The sequence below is a fragment of the Glycine soja genome, chromosome 7, assembly GCF_004193775.1.
Source record: "Glycine soja cultivar W05 chromosome 7, ASM419377v2, whole genome shotgun sequence".
NCBI lineage: Eukaryota > Viridiplantae > Streptophyta > Magnoliopsida > Fabales > Fabaceae > Glycine > Glycine soja.
In genome coordinates this window covers 38,240,572-38,259,205 of record NC_041008.1, presented here as the reverse complement: position 1 = coordinate 38,259,205, position 18,634 = coordinate 38,240,572, and the positions used below count along the sequence as shown (strand labels likewise).

Genomic DNA, 18,634 nt, shown 5'->3' with positions numbered 1-18,634 from the left:
TGATTTTGGTCTGGGATACATCATACATTGATTGGTTTGTTCATTTTAGGAATTGCAAGTCAATGGCATATTAGGGGATATGATTTTAATGCACTGTGATGGGGTGGTTATCATTTATTTGGGCACCGATTCTGCCTCAAATAATTAAATAACTATTGAATCAATTTGATGCATATCTTTTTAGGAGATGTATCCGTTGCATTTGGTGCAGCATCGATCTGTGTAATTGTGATTGGTACTCCTAGTACCATTTTTAATGAGAAAACCTTTTTGGCTGACAAAAAAAAATAAAAAATATAGAAATTACCCGCTTGAAATTATTTATTTAATTAGCATTTTGTTTAGAAAATATTTAATTAGCAGTTAGCACTAGATAGAACTACTCATTACGGTAAGATCGTGAAATTGTTCCACTGAAATAAAAGAAAGAAAAAAGGAAAAACGCATTCAAAGATAGATATTTTTTTCCTCGGTTTTGCTTAATGTATGTGAAGTAGCATATGGATTATGGCACCATTATTTCATTGTAAAACTATTTTCATTGCAAAACTCTTTTATTCATTACATTTGCTTAGGGTTGCTTCGCATTTTGACAATATGGACTATTAGCTATTGCTAATGTAAGAGCAAAATCTTCATATGGGGTCACACAAAGAGCACCCAATATGATTATACGGATTTCTTATTTTGTAGAAGGTGGTGATTCTCCATTGAGAAAGGAGGAGAAGAACGCAAGTGAGTTGCTTGGTTTAAAACAGGGAACTGCATGGCCAGCTCCTCGAAACGTTGCAAATGTAAGCCCCTCATATTCTTCAAACCACCCGCTAACCTGTTCCAATATAATAATAGAACGTAAAAAAAATTGATACATGTAATGTTTAGGAACTTTAAGGACATCGATAAAATAAAATAAAAAATTCTAGCAAAACTATATATCTTCATGATCATTTTAATATTAATAAATTAGCAATCTGCTGCCAACTAACTAAATGAGAGATTACTCATTAACCACTCTTCGAATTTCTTTATTCACCAATTAATTAGATATTGTTCCTACACGGCTACACTGAATACTTTTGTCAATAAAATAGTTGGTAACTTCAGTGAAGCACGTGTTTGAATTTATTTAATAACGAGTTATTAATTAATAGCTTTGCATACAATATAAATTATATATATAGATAAAAACTAGAATTTTGTGCAGGAGGGTTAAGCCAATTTGCTTCCATGATCTCTTAGTTATACCTCATTGTCATGGTACCAGGGCCTCCATGATTTAGTGATAGGCAACGCAAGAGGGCTTAAGCTGTACCTTGTCGACAGCACTGGTACTCTACCATCTGTATCTCCACTGAAACCATTTCAACAACGCAATTAATATGATGAAAAGAAGCTACAAGAAAATGCAGCAGCTATTCCATGAACATTAATAAGCTAGGTTGATATATAGTCAATAGTATTTACCTATAAACCCAAATCCTAAGTCCTGCTGAAATAAGCTTCTTGTAAATTGGGATAACAGATGGCTTTGAATCGGCCCAGTCATTGAATATCTTGTCACTACATTTAATAATTAAATTAAAAATTGTTTAGCAAAAAATAATTAACCACATATAATATAGAAAATAAAGACACAAAATATAAACCTAAGATTCTATATATATTAGTGCATTTCTAAAGTTTTGATATATAAGAAAAGTAGAAATTAAGGGTTTAAAAATGTTACTTGCAAATGCTCCATTTCTTTAGATTGTGACCATCGCTGGCATGAAGAGCCTTCTGAACATCTGGTTTATTATAAAAGGCTTTAGCATAGCCATCAAGGCACGGATCATAGCCACCCAACATCCTAGGCATCTAGTCAACCAAATTAAATAAGTAAGTATCAGAATAGTCAATTCCTCTCAAATCAATTTTCCATCAAGTTTTGTTTATCATATAAATAAATACTTATTTAAATTATTCATCCAACAATACATATATATTTTATGGATAATGTTGAAAGCAGTTTTCTTTTTTCAATGAAAAAAGTGTCATATATACGAGTATGATATTTTCTTCACGCACCATTTTAGATGAACGCTTCATGGAAGTTTGCATGGATTGATCGTCTGAGCTTGCTGTACTGGCAAAGCAAACAGAGGTGTAGAGACTATAGATATCAATTTCATTGTATTGTTTGAGAACTTCATCCACAGCTTGGCTACAATCTTTATTTCGCCATGGATCAGTGCTGTTAAAGTCACAACTTGTTTTGATTGTTTGATGAGTTTCATCAGATATCACAGCATGGCTCCAAGCATAATCAACCAGACCCATCCAGTCCTCAGCATCAGATGTTTCAGGATTACCCAACTGCAAAATAATTAATTAAAAGTAATAATAATACTTAATTTGCCCTTCATATTTATGTTAATTATTTGCATCCTACTGACTTTATATGGTTGATTGATTCGTTTGAGACACTTTTAGAGACTAATTTTTAAAATATGATCATTCAAAAAACATGTGTTGGCTAAGGTTTGTTTTGACTATTGACTTAATTTAACCCTAAATTTGACTTGAAAACTTGATTGACTCATAATTATTATTTATAAGTATATTTTGAGATTAAATTATATAGGAATTGGTAATTTTTCTTTCTTATTTTTTTTTGTGCAAATAATTATTATTTTAACATCATTTAAGTTTTTGTGTAAAAAATATTAAAAGTTGATAAATTTATGATGCTTAATGAGTAAAGTAAAGTCCAAAAGAACATATTGAAATTTTGAAGAGGTGCTCTTAGCATGTCTCAGGCGCTTAGCGCGAAGCACAGGTTCAGTGGAAAAAGCATGCTTAGCGCCTGATAACTAATGCGCATAAGCATATTCTACAATTAAGATATATAGGAATCATCAATTTTCTCCTCTTTTATTACTTCTTTTTGTATGAATCATTGGAATTTTGATATCCTTTGAGTTTTTGTGTATTAAATGCCTAAATTGTTAGATTTATACTGTTTTGGTGGTTTTTGTTTTGTAGAAATACAGATGAGGGATTGGAAGAGAAGTTGAAGCCTGATGATTTTTGCTTAGCGTACAATGCTCGCTTAGCGAGCTGAAGCCACTTAGGAAGCTGCTTGGAGAGTTGGATGTCACGTAAAGATATGCTTAGCGCGTGTTGCGCGCTTAGTGCTCAGTCACTTACTTGCGCTTTGCACGTGACAACAATCATTAGGAGCTACCAACTACCTCCACACCCATCTTCTTTCCATTCATCAACACATTGCATCCCTTTTGTATAGTTAAGTCTCTCGTGACAATAAGAGGTTAAACCACTCATTGTTGAGGAGCTTTCCACTAAACTCTCTTGATGTAATGACTCTCGCTATTTGTTTAATGCTATTCATAGTTTTCATTGTATCTTTCTCTGCTTATTCACATGTATTTGGTTTGATCACCCATATATATGCTATGTTTAGGGTTTAGGCATTAAAAAATGTCTTTTTATCCTTAGAACTGGAAAGAACATCTAAATGCTTCATTGCTAGGGATAGTGTGAGATTGGTTAGCCTATTTATGCATCTCCATTAGTCATACGATTCAACTAATTTAATTCTTAAGGGATTAAGAAAAATATTAGGGGAATTAGGCTCTCTCATGTGAGGAATCTAAATTAGGGTACATTAATAGATGTAAGTGATAATTAGGGTAATATTGAATAGAGAAAAATTAATTATATCGCATCAAGAGTAGTTTCGATAGCAAAGCCCCCAACATATTCAAATCATGCGTTCACAATCCTTTGCCACTCCCAGTGTTTGTTTTTCTTATTCAATCATAGCTTAGATCAGTATAGTTTGTTTACTTCACAAAAATGCCTCAAATTGCTCTTCATAAATCTATTCATTAGTTGTACAAAAATTGGATATACATCATCTTGATTACAAATGAAATCCATATGGAAGCAATATTCAATCTTACCATTTTAAATTACTACTTGGACGAATTGGTGCACTTGTCAATAAGTTAACAGTGCTAGGAAGATAATTCAGAAAAGTGAAGGCTAATCCAGGAAAGAAACGCGCTTAGCGTGAGTCACGCACTAAGCGTGAGGATCACCGTCATACTCGCTAAGCGCGACAAGCGTACTTAGCGCGAAGGTTGCATGAAAACTAAGCTTATCTAGGAAAGAGAAGAAGGAAAAAGCACACAGAAAATTCAAAAAAATACAATTCCTTATAGAAAGCGAAGGCTAGAAGAAGGAAAAATAATCATTAAGAGTCATTTCTTCCCTCCATTTCCTTTCTTATCTATTCCCATTTACTAAATATTCTTCTCTTGCAATTGTGAAATCTTCTATGACAATGAGAGGCTAAACCCCTCTTGTTGGAAACTTGACAACCAATTACTTTTAATGTAATTCTCTTCCTATCTATTTAATATTATTACCTTTTGTTTATCCTTTCTTGTGCTTAATGTTGTTGTTTATGGCTTGATCATCCATTTGCATGGTAAGTTTTAGGGGTAGCATTGGGAAACGTTATTTTCTAATAGAACTAGGAAATAGTATCTAAATAAAGTCATCACTAGGGATAGATTGATTTTGTTTAGTCTGTTATACATTTATATTCTTAATGCAATCTAACTATTTTATCTCTACAAAGAGATTTAGGAGAGAAGATAAATAAGTTAGACTCTTTCACTTGAGGGATCTTGGTTAGAGTAAATAAGTAGATGCAAGTGTATAAATTGGAATAATTATAAATAGAGAAAATTCATTCATCAAAGAGTAGCTTTGGTAGGCTAAGTTTCCAACATTCTCATCTTCTGAATTTAACTTCTATAATATTGATTTTTCTCATCTTTTTTGTTTTTGATTAATTAATTTATTTCCTTGTTTAATTTAATTTAATTTTCTGTCAATTTAATTTACTCGCAATCTTTTCAAATCAATTTATTTATTGCCTAAAAATTATATATTCACCTACATAAGTACAAATAAAGTTCTTGTAGATTCGATATTCAAACTTCCATTTTAACTTTGTATTTGTGATAATTTGATGCACTTGCCAACAGTCTAACATTGACACATTAGCATTTTGTTTCTAAGAGAAAAAATATTTGAAGTGTGATTCCACGTGGCATGTCACATTGGAATCGCATATGAAATAACTAAAAGTGCAATTAGGAATTGCACTTTTATAAATAACTAAAACCGTGAAAATGGTGATGACAAGAGATCAATGAAGAGGGTTCAACCCATTAACTATCACAATGAAAACTTTAAATTATAGTGATGACAAGTAAAAAAGTTGCTTTACAAATATCTCAGCTATTGATGGTGGAACATGATGTCTATTTTCAAATCCTATTCTTGAACAAAAATATAGAAATGCTAGCTAGACTAGATAGGAAATATTCTTAGTAAAGAAAGATTCGCTATGCCATTTTTTTTTATTAAGCGTTTTTTTTTCATTTTTAAATTGTGTGGGACCATACCAGAATACCCTTGAGATCAATATAGAGGGAGGGGTCCTTGTTCCTATCATGGATGAGTTCAGCCAGCTCTGGTACATATTTTCCTGAAAATAAATAGTTGTATCGATGATTAATTTAATTAGAATAATTGATCCCAAAAAATCACTTATGCAGAAAAAGGTATTCCAAATTTTCACTTTTTTCAATACCTGCATAGCTCTCCCCTGCTATGTAAAATGTCCTAATTCTATAGGATGGAAACTTTTGGAACCAATTGTGAAGAAAAGAGTAAGCATCATTAGCTGTCACAAATAACAGAAAGAGCACAACCGAATTTGTCAGAGCTAGATCTGCTTTCCATAAGCTTCAAATAATAGAAAATGCAACCCACATTAAAGAAAATGACATAGTGGTTGCTGCTCATTATGCAGCAGCAACATTAAGATTAAGTAATGACCTGTCAATTCATCTCCCAATTGGTCATAGTCACTGCTTGTATTTGAGTATGAAAAGCCCACTCCAACAGGAGATTCCAAGAATAACATGTTGGCTTCTGCAACATCACAGATATCATGATTTCTTAGCACACCAATTAGTAAGAGAAATGTTAATTTATATAACATATTTTAAACTAAAAGAGAATTTAAAGAAAAAAGAAAGAAGCATGAGATGTGATAAATGATGTAATAGAAAAAAGACAAAGTGTTGTATAAATTATTAGAAGAGGTGTTCCATGAATAACACATCACAATATTAACAATTATTTTGTGGGGACCAATAATGGAGCACTAGTTGTGGTTCATCATCAGAATTTTATGCATTATGGCATGAAAAGAAAAGTGAGCTTGTGGCTGAAAGTATGTGTATATAGTACTAGTGGTCATCATCATAATACCTCTGTTCCAAGAGAAGTTATTAAATTTGAGGCCTTGGCCATCAGTGTCCACTAAAAATGGACCAATCTCCTGTGTTGCTCCATATCCCACAGAAGAGCACCCAGGGCCTGTAACACAAAATCATGTTGTCACCTTAGCAGAGAACATAAGCAACTTAACAAACAGCGAATGAAATCAAAAGTGTTGTAAACCCTCTATGATTAGCTGCCACCTAATAAACTCTCTTTCTCCACCTAAGAAAAATTAAAAGAAAATGAAAATCTAGAGGTTAATTAATAATTACTTATTTTAATTGTTGATAAAGACATGGATTTCTCCTTAAACATTCGAATGACTCAAGTGAAATGTCGCAGCCAGTCCAATAAAATATGTGACATACAGTTTTATACTATATGATCTTATGACATGCTTGATCATAAATCTGTTGCCATGCACACTATTCACTCAAATTTTGTTGTTTTGACAATTATCTACAATTCCAAAGTCCAAATGTTAAAAAATTTCACATCATATTAAAACAGAAGACATTAATTAGTATCTGCTTTTTTACCTCCATTAAGCCAAAGCACCAATGGTTTCTCTTCTGGCTTGGTGATAGCCTCATAGAACCAGTAAAAGAGTGCTCTTCCATTGGTTTCATTGACTGTGACATATCCAGCATAGTGCTGGAAATTCACCCCAGGCTGGCCAGGCAAATTAGTCACAAGATCACCATTATGATCACCAGAGCTCAATATCCTCCCACCACCCCAATATTGCCTATGTCTAGAAGAAAATGAAAGAGCAGGCCTATAAGATAGAAAAAGTAAAAGTAAAAGAACCAAGGTGTATAAACTAGTCATCTTTAATACAATGTTATCCATATTATGGAAGCAAGAGAGTGAGAGATTTTCCACTTTTGATTGGAAAATTGGTTGGAGGACAAAGAGAGTTACATATCTATTTATAATGAGTGATGATGAAGGAGGGATACTTACTCGGTACCACTATGCCTCATGATGGGTAGAAAATTTTGAAAAAAAAAGTAGATATTGGATGAGAGCACCCTACCTGGCAACACATCTTTATCTCACTTCTCCTTTTTGCCTCAAGATGCTATGTGACGTCTCGCATGGATTTTAGGTAGCTTCTAGATCATATTCATGCATGGAACAAAGTGAGTGGAACAACCAATTGTGATAATATGGGTGGTTGAACATGAATCTCATGTTCATACATGAATAAATTTATTTTATAGGATGGTGAATTTAAGAAATATTATACTTCAATTCTTTGGATTTGATATGTAGATGTTATTATTATAGTTTACACTTTAGATTGAATTGAATTACTGTTCAAATAAAAATAATGGAAAATTCAAATTTGTCATATGTGATATGTGTGTTGATTGCCCTTTAAACTTTAAAAACGTATATTTAGCAGAATATTATTGTATTTTTTAAAATGCATATTGTAGTCTTTCCTTCTAATTTTTCATCGGTTATTAATAACAAAGTGTCACTTCTGTCTTAAAATAAAGTTTAGAAGAAAAACAATTATTTCATATTAAATGATATGATCGTTCGTAAAAAAATGATATGATTGTTTGTTCTTATCCATCCAAATAGATTCGATATATACGTATGCCATATATTGGAATTACTGATAGGTTTCACTTTTTCTTTGGTACAAATATAGTAGAACTAACAACAGTCCCATCTGTAGTTTCGTAGTTTCAGCAAAAGAAAATTTAATAACGACCAATGGATATATATATATATATATATATATATATATATATATATATATATATATATAGAGAGAGAGAGAGAGAGAGAGAGAGAGAGAGAGAGAGGACATATACTTTTGTCATAAGTCATAATATATATCAAGTTCTTTTTTCTTTCTTTTTTTTGCAAACAGCAGTGTATCTGATAGCATATATAATTCATCTTTTCCTTCTTAGTTTTATTCTTATTTTTATTCCATAATCAATCCATCAAATGGTTTCCAAAATCTATTTACTTTTATTGCTTTCCAAAATGATTCCATGATGTAAGAATAGCAAATAAGAATGGAGAAGCATGATCGACATGAGCGAAGGAGAATCTATTTGTAATTGGTTGGAATTTTGACCGTAACTAGTACTAGTTCATCCTTGTATAAGAAAATGCCGTAATTAGTAGTACTAGTTCTTCCTTGTATAAGAAATGGCATGAAAATAAGTAAGGTAATTTGTGAAAACTTATTATTTAATTCACATTAGGTATACCATAAACACCACCTCAAGTCCAGCGTTTTCTTTCACAATCGTGCTATTTGAATTCCCTTCTTAAGCTTCATACAGATAACCACCTTACCGCCGGGTATCTAATGTGAATTAAATAATAAGTTTGTGAAAATAATTGATATCATTTGTTTATCAAAATTGATAGACAGTGTGTTATATATTAATACTCATCTTTAACTTTATATGACAAAATGCTAGGTATGTATGTATACTTATATATGAAAAATATTTTAAACAAATGATTAATATATTAAAGTTAAAATTGAATTGTTCAAATAATACTTGAATTCGACTTTTAATAAAAATAATTTTTTATTAAATTTTATTTATATTTTGATCCAACTTCGAATTACTCTGAATCTTTTTTTCTATTCAATATACGATATGTTTCTTATGAAGAGATTCATATCCTCCACTCATCATTTAATAAGCTTCACGTAAATGATGCTTAAAAAAAGTTTCATATAAATGTTTGTTAATAAAAAATTGTTGATTATTTATATATATATATATATATATATATTAAAAAGTATGTTATATACGTTAGCTAGGGAGTTGGCTCATCAGGATTCAGGGATCATCCCCAAATCATGTCACCTGTATGAGTTGGATTTTAAAAATGAAAATCACTTATTGGTAACTTATTCTATCATTGTTATGGGTTAATTAATTAACACTGTAGCCTGCTTCAGATTTAATGATGATGATAAGACGATTGGTGTTTCAACGCTATAACTTGTATTTCGAATTGTTGTAAAAAAAAAAATCTTGTATTTGGAATTTAATATATTAAATAAACAGATTGTTGTGATTATATTTTGATGAAAATGGACCTATGCCTACACAGATTTTCATTGCTCTTAATTTCACCACCTTATTTTTAGGTCTAAATTCAGCTTTTTTTTTAAGCGTGCATACGTATTCCCATATGTAAGACCGGTTGATAGCATATGTACCAAAAAGCTTCTTTTTTTTTCCATCCATTCCTGTACACAGTAGAAGTCAATGAGGCAATTGCCCACATGATAACACTTGCAATATTTAATATCGAAGTGTAGTTAATGTTGCAGATATGGCTTCTTAGATTTAACCTTCTATCCTTTCCACATCTTTAGTATCCCCATATATATTTTAATAAATAAATATATTTAAAAAAAAAACAGCAACAGAGTGAGAAGAGGTTTGTTTGTTTTATTCATAATCAATTTAAATATATTAATTAAAAAGAAAATAAATATACATACTCAATCTTCAAATTTAATTTGCAGCGGCATGGTTAAATATTTTGCAACAAGCTCCAACTTTTTAATCAATTAAATAAGGATTATTTAAATCATATATATTTAGAAAATAAACTATTGACTTTCAAAATAATATCACAGCCTATATAAATCTTTTAAAAAATTAAGATAAAAAGTTAAAATTAAAGTTATAAACCCAGTTATGTTGTCCTTAGATCACGTAAGGTGCTTTGTATTTCTAATTAGCCCGCAAGAGCTATAGAGATAATATTGAGCATGAATTGGATTTCTATTCTCTACCTTCAAAATCCATTTTCCTTAATTGTTTTATGATACTCCCTATCCTAGGAAAGTGAATATCAACTCGATCCATTACAGCCAAAAAGAGCTCTAATAATTTTAATGAAAAAGCAATGTTTGCGAAGTTTTATTCTGTCATTCCGTGAAGAGTCTTATTGAAAAGACTACACAAGATCACAGTTCATGCAATATATATCTTAATTTTATCTTTCTATATATATTGACCAATGACCATATTCTTGTTGGTCTGTGATCATATCGCGGAGGGCAAATGCATTATGGTATATATTCCAAAATGGTCGCTTCTTCCCTCTAATATATATATATATATATATATATATATATATATATATATATATATAACAAAAAAAAGCTATAGCTGTGCGCTTTCGAGAATCTCATCATCACAAAGTAGAAAGGTGTAGGATTTTGTGGCGAACCTTGTGCGTTATGACTCTTGAACTTGGAGAAAAACCTAAGAGCTGATGAGAGGAATGGAAGAAATAATATCAAGTTGGTTGTTGAAGAATGACTTGGATTCCAACTTTATTAAGTTGAATAAAAGGATATCATGCATATCATCTTTTATTATATTCTTTTCTAATTAATTTTCTTCCTTTTGCCCTTCTATTTGGCTTTTTGAATTTAAAGTATAGTTCCTCAATTCCATTGTCAGGAAATAACGACGAAAAAGACAGATGTGAAAGCAAAGCCAGTTTGGTAAGTTTATCTAATTTGAGACATTTAGAACAATCTTACGTGACGGTATTGATTCTTACCTCAATCCTCAGGTAAGTGGGCAAGTTATATATGTCTTTTAGGTATAGTAATGAAATGAGTTATATCAAACACATTAGCCAAACCTACCATAAAAGGGCAACAAAGAATTCGCCACATATAACTTCAACTTAAGCATTTATTGACCAATAGATATCCACCTATTCCAACAGTAATTTCAATTTTTAATATTATTTTATATCTTGATCGATTCAGCACCACTAAGAGGGACTATGACTGTTGCATAAAAATGCAATCAGTGATGAGCTCAATGGTTTTCTTTAATATTTCGAGAAAAAATACAACATCCGGAATTGCTATCTAGCCATTTAACTTGATCCAAAAGGTGACACGTATTCATATGCCTAATTAACATGATTTGTCAAGAGTCAGAGTTCATTTACTTTAATGCTATAGGCTTTGGCCTCTTTATCCTCTTCGTGATTTTTCAAATTTTTTCACGATTTTATTTAACAACTCTATTCAATGATCAAGTCTCTGTGCACTTAATTTCTAACGAGAGATAGGATTGAGATCAATTCCACACAGGAAATGGAGTCAAATCAATTAAAATTTCTTATTACTTATTAGGTCAAATGAATTAAAATCTCTTATTAGTTAACGGCCAAGCAGAAATGGGTTGCGTGTTGGGGGAAGAATGAAGTGGGAACCAACATGAACGAGATACAAGCACGGAAGAGTGTGAAAGAAGTCTCAGGTTGAATAATAATGGACAAAAGATATGATATAAATTAAAATCAATTATGAAAGAAATATTTAACAACTCATTTTTGAAATTTAGTGAGATTTATGAAACATCTGATCCACTTTTAACCTTCATGGCCTTTATGATTTACTCTGCATGTTTGCCACCCAACATTTTATATCAGAAAACGAATAAGTACATACATATATATATATATATATATATATCAAAACATCTCTTATTTCAATTGTGTTGTGTTTCAATCAGAATAAAACCTTTCTCAAGCGAGTTAATTACCCAATATGGTGGAACATGGCCAAAAACTCTTCAAGTTCATACACAACTCTAATAGAAAAAGGTGTCCGAATGCAATGCCCGAGTTTTGTTGATCACAAGGGGGTGATGAGGCTCCCAAAAGTTATAGAAATTCAATTAAGACACCAAAACAGAAGAAGAAAGATTGACAACATGACGTTTAAAAACAAAAGTTTCTACTCGTGTAGCAGTTTTGTTTTTCATTTTCTTCACTAAAATAGTATTTGAAATTTTATACAATCCTTCAATTTTGTTGTATACACTTACTTGAAGGTAATTTTTAAATCTTTTCTATTATGTATATTTTTTTAGTACCAGGAGTACTTCATCCTGTTTCAAAAAAACCAGGAGTACTTCATCCATTTAGTTACAACCCTGCACAAGTTATAGATAACAGATTTTATATTCTGAAGTAGAAATTTTAAATAAAATTATATTCCTTTCCTGCCACACTCAGAGAAAGACATGTTTCCTCATTCGGAGTTTTCCTAAGTCGAAAGCCAAGATTACTTTAAACTTTAATATCAACTTTTCCTCAAAAATTTAAATGTTTGTTTAATATCAGAGAAAGACCTGTTCACACCTCTAGCTTTAATTAATAACAGATTTGAGAATGAACTTTTGAGGATGGTTGATTTTGATGTGATTTTGATAAATCAAAGTTTTCTTGTGTTTGGTTATCCAACATAGTTGAGATGTCATGAAAAAATAAGTATATATACCTGTAAAGACGCTATGACAATTGAATAATAAGAATTCTATTAGAGTGACTTACCTAAGACAATGAAGTAATATATAGGCATCAGAGTTAGGTTGGATTTCTTGGCATAGAAACTAAGGTCACTCATCCACATTTATATCCTATTTTGGTGTAGCAACACGCAATTTTACACCTAATCAAAGTTTGATTCATTGTTCACAAGTGTTCGTTAATGTTCCTATCAGTGAAGTTAACCTTAATCGACCCTTAAGTTTTGAGTCTAGGGGTGGCAAAGCGAGCCAACATCACCTTGATATGCCATCAACCCACCGACTAAAAATGAGTTGAAAAATATAATCCATCCCATTTAGAGGAGATTGACAAGTTGACTTGCCAAAAGGTAGAATGGTAGCTTTGTGAGTCATGAAATGACAAGTTGGCAAGTTAAGCTATCGAAACCCACCTAAAATATTCAAAATAAAGAAAAATCTAATAAAAATATTTTAAAAATACTAATTCATTTCTTTATAACATTTCACTCATTTTGTTTTATATGCATATACATATTAATCATTTTTTTAATTATATAAAAGTATTAACTTATGCATATATACATTAAATATTAGTGGGTTAAGAGGTGAATTAGGCAGATCAAGTTGGATTTTGGATGGGCTGAGCAGTGGGATTAACCCACTTTGTCACCCCTCTTTTGAGTTAATCTAATACTCAAACTTGTAAAAATTATCATATGGATATTGAACTCAAGGCCAACTAATGGAGATTCTAGGACCCTAAGTTAAGGGGTCAATCTATTTAATAAAATAAAAATTAATAAGTATTAGGAAAAAATTAAAGGCAGGATATTCAAATATATAAAATTAGCTAAAAGAGACAAAATATATACATTTAAAACATTTATATGTAATTTTTTAAAAGTGAGGGATGCATGTGTATTGTGTCATTTAAGCATGGATCTGTCACTGACAAGTCTATAATAATTCTCAACTTTTATGGTTATTTTTATTTTCAAATTCTTAAATATTTGTTGATATTGGTCATAATTTTTTAGAGAAAACAAAATTGTTCACATTATCATTTTTTTTTTGTTACATGAACCTATGACAATCACATAGTTGTCATGTAACAAATATTGTGTGTCATTTTAAAGATATTCTTAGAAAATTTTAGACTTCTGATTTTAGTTTTCATAAAATTCAAATTTTAATTTTTCATCTTTATTTTAAATACATTTCAATCACATTTAACAGTTCAATAAATTCTATTAACATTAATTTTATCAAATCCTAACCTACAAAGGTATATGGGTTTGTTAAACAGGTGTTTGCTCAGACAGCTCTTTGATAAATTCTCTGTCAATTGGAATGGTACTAAGCAGGGAGACACGTATATATCTATCGGTACATGCCACCAATTTAATTAATTAGAAATGATTTTCCCAAACCAAGGTATGACTCATCCTAAGGAAAAAGTATCTAGTAGCTAAGAAAGCAACATACATAGTGTGATGACTTAGACAAATATAAAAATCAACATGTTTTGTCATCACAAGTTAGTACTTCTTAAGCACTATTATGATCCTCTCTAAGTGGTTGTCAGACCAATATTCTGACACATGAAAAGACACATTTTGCACATGAGGATCAAACTGTGCGTGAGGATAGCATTGACCAGATAATGGAAAATCAGATAACCTCTCTATCACACTATCAGCTCTCATCCTGCATATCCATATACATGTAAATGATTACAATTGAGAATAGAAGTTGCAAACAGAGCAGAACATTGTAAGACTTCATTTATCAAATAGAAAGTCAACAAAGAATAGTAATGCCATTTGTATAATTTTGCGGTCCCAATTGTGTTGCAATTGAAAATTAGCTGTGTGAGTGAGAATCAATCGTGCTGTTGAAAGGGGGAAAAAACACAAAATCTATTGAAGTACAAACAAGACATAACGTGAATATGGACAGTTGTAAAGTGTGGTGGCTCTAAGAATTGTACAATAAGACATTATTTTATTTTATTTTTTGAAGTATATCATAAGACATTATTCAAACAAAGAAATAGATACAGAGAGAGTGTGTTTGAAAGTAAAAGAAATTCATTTTTAATTATATATATATGGTCAAAATTAATTAATTTATATCTACTTTTATCCTCTGTTTTTTGCTGTACGAACAAAATTAGCTCTTTTACAGACTCTCGAAGTGTTTGTTAATATATAATCATTTAACTTTTTTTAAGAGAATTATATTAGTAAGTTAAAATTTTGATTTTCTTAAAAAGTCTTAATGATGTAAATTGTTAACATACACTTTCTAAGTACTTGATAAAAAATAAAAAATAAAAATAAACTTTCTAAGTCCGGATTTGCATAGCCCTCCAACTTCCAAGGCTCCAAGAAACTAAAAACTCTATCCAAGGTTGCACTCTATTTTTTTTTTACTACTACCTGATATCATTGCTCATAGATCTAATGGATAAACGTGATTAGTCAATGTTGTTGTGAGAAGCTGGATAAGCATCTTATTAAGCAAGTACAACTGTTAGGAGTTCTATGAAGTAATACTACATTTATAAATAAATAAATAAAATTATGCTGCTTTTGGTGGTGAAATTAGAGTATGCAGCATGATGTGCAATTCTATATACCTACTGCCTTTGTCTTTCTTCAACCTTCATGATCTGTTTTCTTTTTCTCTATTGCTTAACTTCTTACCCATCATCTCTTTAAAAAAAAAAACTTTTTCCCCCTCACCTTTTTCCTTGCATTAACCGTCTTCAATGCCAAACGAGAGAGACCAAGATGTCTTTTTCATCAATGTGGATAGTGAAAATAGGAGCTCCCAAATGAGTTTGACAGGGCAGAAAAAACTGAATCCAATTACACAAACCGGGTGAACCTTACACAGCCACAAAAGCCAAAAACAACCAAGCAAACTCCTCTTTGAATTTTCCAGTTGTCTCTTGACTCCATCAATACAAAAACCACAGCCACAATTCCACAATCACAAAGCCAGCATCATCTTCACAGAGCAATGGAAGAAGAGCAAGAAAAGCTCCTCCTCCACTCATACCCCCACTACTGGGGCTTCACTCCAGAAGAGGACTACTACAAACAACAAGGAATCACATCCACAACCTCCTTCTTCACCACCCCACTTGGCCTCAAACTCTTCACAAGATCCTGGCTCCCAAACCCTAGTTCAACTCCACCCCGCGCCCTCATCTTCATGCTCCACGGCTACTCCTGGACCATTTGCGTTACCGCGCCAAACCCAGGTTGGGGACTGTGGTGGAGCTTTTGAGGGTCACCGATTTGCTGAATCGGAGGCTCTGTGATGTGAGTCTTCCCTTCATAGTGTTGCATGGGAGTAGAGAGTTGTACCGTGAGGCCAGGAGTGAGGATAAGACGATTAGGGTTTATGAAGGGATGATGCATTTGTTGCTCTTCGGGGAAACCGATGAGAATGTTGAGATTGTTCGGAACGATATCTTGGAGTGGCTGCTCGCTAGGTGTACACAAACCAGAGTTGAATAGTGTTACTATTTTGTTTGGTGACTCTGGCAAATGTGATGATGCGTTTTGATGAAATTTCGTTAATAACGATGAATGTTCTGTGTACTGTTTATTTATTATTTATGAAAGAAAAAAAGATGTTATTGATAATTTTGAACAGATATTTGTTGGATGAAGGTTTGGAACAGCACGGGCATGTTCTGCATTGTGTTTGAGTTGTTTTACTTATATTTGATTCAAAATTGAATCGAATTGATTAAAATCGTTTATAGAGATTTAAATTTATAAATTTAATTAAAAATTATTTAAATTTTTAGAATTGTTTAATTTGATTTTAATTGAAACTTCTTAAGATATTAATTTCAAATACATTATTATTCGTTTCACATTTTTTTATAATTATTTTGTCATATTTATAATATTAATAGATCATATAACAAAGTTGATTGTAGCAAAATTTATTACAAGGGATTGATGTATAAGAAATAATTATGATTCATAGATCTAGTTAAAAAATATTTTGTTTTAATTTATATTAATCTATTTTAAAACATTATCTAGATGGTATTAAATGAATCAATCTTATTATTTCCAGATCTTTGATAATATTATATTAATTGCATTGAATATTTATATAAATCATGATACAAGATAGCGTAACATTCTAAGAAAAAAATTAAATTTAAATGAATAACTCGTTAACCCGAATCGAACAAAATCATTTATGAATGATTTCCGTTGGGTTTCAAAAAAAAATATAAAAATTAAATGAAACCAAATCGATCAAATTTGTCTGGATTGAATTCTACATTTGATCAAAATCTGATCGAATATGCTGGCGAACACCCTAATGAGTTCGACTCCAAATGTATAAATCACTCATTAACTTCCATTATTTGTATTTTTTATTTCTCCATTTAAAAAAAAAACTGCGGTAAAAATTAGAACCTTCGGATTAAGTGCTCGAGATATTTGCACAGGTTCTGGTTATTTAAGTCAGTAAGTAATGGAACTAATCTTTTTGATTTGGGACTTAGTCATAAGCTCCGAGGTGTTTTCAATTTTTGGTTTCGTTTTTGTCTTCATCATGAAAATTCTTTATTGTAGTTTCTGTCACAAGTTTGCAATGCATCATTTAATTTGGAAGTATGAGTTATGAAAAATGTGAAAACTCATCAATTTTCGAAAAATCAAAATCATGGAGGATTTGGATATCTAATGTAAGAAGATCCATATTAAAGAATAAAGTACATTCATAACCATTAATTTTGATTTAAAAAAATAATGTCTATGCATTATGTAAAACAGTTTTATATAATTATTTTATTATAAATCATCATTTAAATCATTTTAAAATAATAATTATTTTAAAAATTATATATGATGAGATCTGTATAAAAAAAATTTATACTATCAATACATAAATATTTTTCTAATAAAAAAACAACAATGCTAAATTATAATAAAATTAATAAAATATAAAATTAATTATAATTTTAATCATTAACCTTTTTAATTAATAATAATTATTAAACTTTATCTCTAAAGTTAATTCCTCTCAGTTTAAACAAGTCCATGTTCTAAGGTGCAATGAAAGTATTCGATATTGATTTTTATAAATTAAAATATGTTTGTTAATTGTTATGTCCGTCACTCCAAATTTTGTAAAATAATTAATAGTAGAATAACGAAATTACACGTGATATTTTCTTTTTAAACTGAAAGAAAATTGTATAAAATATTTTTCATATATTTTCGTTATCAGTCTATATAAATCAATACCACGTCACACTTCTATTATTTTCTCATTGATTATTGAACGACACTTGTGAATAGAGAACTTATTTTTATAATTAGAAATTATAATTACTAAACTTAAGGATTAAAAGTTAGAATAATACAGACAAAAATCCCTCATAAATGTGTAGATTAAAAATGTAATTTAGCATTTAAGTTATCCATCTTTCAACTTTCAAGTCGTTTCTTCGTCCTTAAGACTACTTTTCATTGTTGTTTCCTATTGCATTAGATTCCATTCTCTTTTTAGTTCCTCTGTCTTTGAAGGTTTCCAAGATTATTCAAGTGGTTGAGTCATTATTTGTCTGCATATGGCAACAAAAATTACTCATAGACAATGTTTCCCTCGCAAGCAGATCGCATGCGCTGGTAGTAGCATGCATCTCTGATGCATCTCAGCTTAGAACTACTGCTAATTCTCTTTAACTAGAAATTCCTACTGTGACTTAAATTATCCAAAACTCCAGTAACCAGTAACAATAAATCAACATAATTATTCGACAAAATGCAGCTTTACAAAAACATTCACAATTGTTCAGTTCGAGATAATCTCAAGGTATACATGGATATCGATTTTCACCTGCGGTGACATTGCACTTAAAAACTGAACACGAAATGGAGAAATAAAAA

General features: G+C 30.8%; 1 protein-coding gene across 1 annotated transcript; it reads right to left on the bottom strand.

The window, feature by feature from the left end:
* Positions 1 to 501: 501 nt before the first annotated feature.
* On the bottom strand, positions 502 to 7,268 carry LOC114419509 (serine carboxypeptidase-like 31). The gene is made up of 10 exons (XM_028385191.1): positions 6,909 to 7,268; positions 6,358 to 6,465; positions 5,920 to 6,015; positions 5,672 to 5,764; positions 5,484 to 5,566; positions 2,068 to 2,355; positions 1,727 to 1,857; positions 1,465 to 1,560; positions 1,246 to 1,351; positions 502 to 829 (listed from the first exon to the last, which is right to left on the bottom strand). Exons 1-10 carry the CDS (start codon positions 7,219 to 7,221, stop codon positions 683 to 685), a joined length of 1,461 nt encoding a protein of 486 aa, XP_028240992.1. The 5' UTR covers positions 7,222 to 7,268; the 3' UTR covers positions 502 to 682.
* Positions 7,269 to 18,634: the final 11,366 nt, after the last annotated feature.

What these genes read in the sequence shown, in the direction of transcription:
- LOC114419509 (XM_028385191.1), bottom strand. Translation starts at nt 7,221, where the DNA reads ATGGATAACATTGTATTAAAGATGACTAGTTTATACACCTTGGTTCTT. An exon ending in AGCAGGGGAGAGCTATGCAG is followed by an intron (nt 5,567 to 5,671) that starts GTATTGAAAAAA and finishes ATTTATTTTCAG; the next exon opens with GAAAATATGTACCAGAGCTG. An exon ending in CTTAGGATTTGGGTTTATAG is followed by an intron (nt 1,352 to 1,464) that starts GTAAATACTATT and finishes AAATGGTTTCAG; the next exon opens with TGGAGATACAGATGGTAGAG.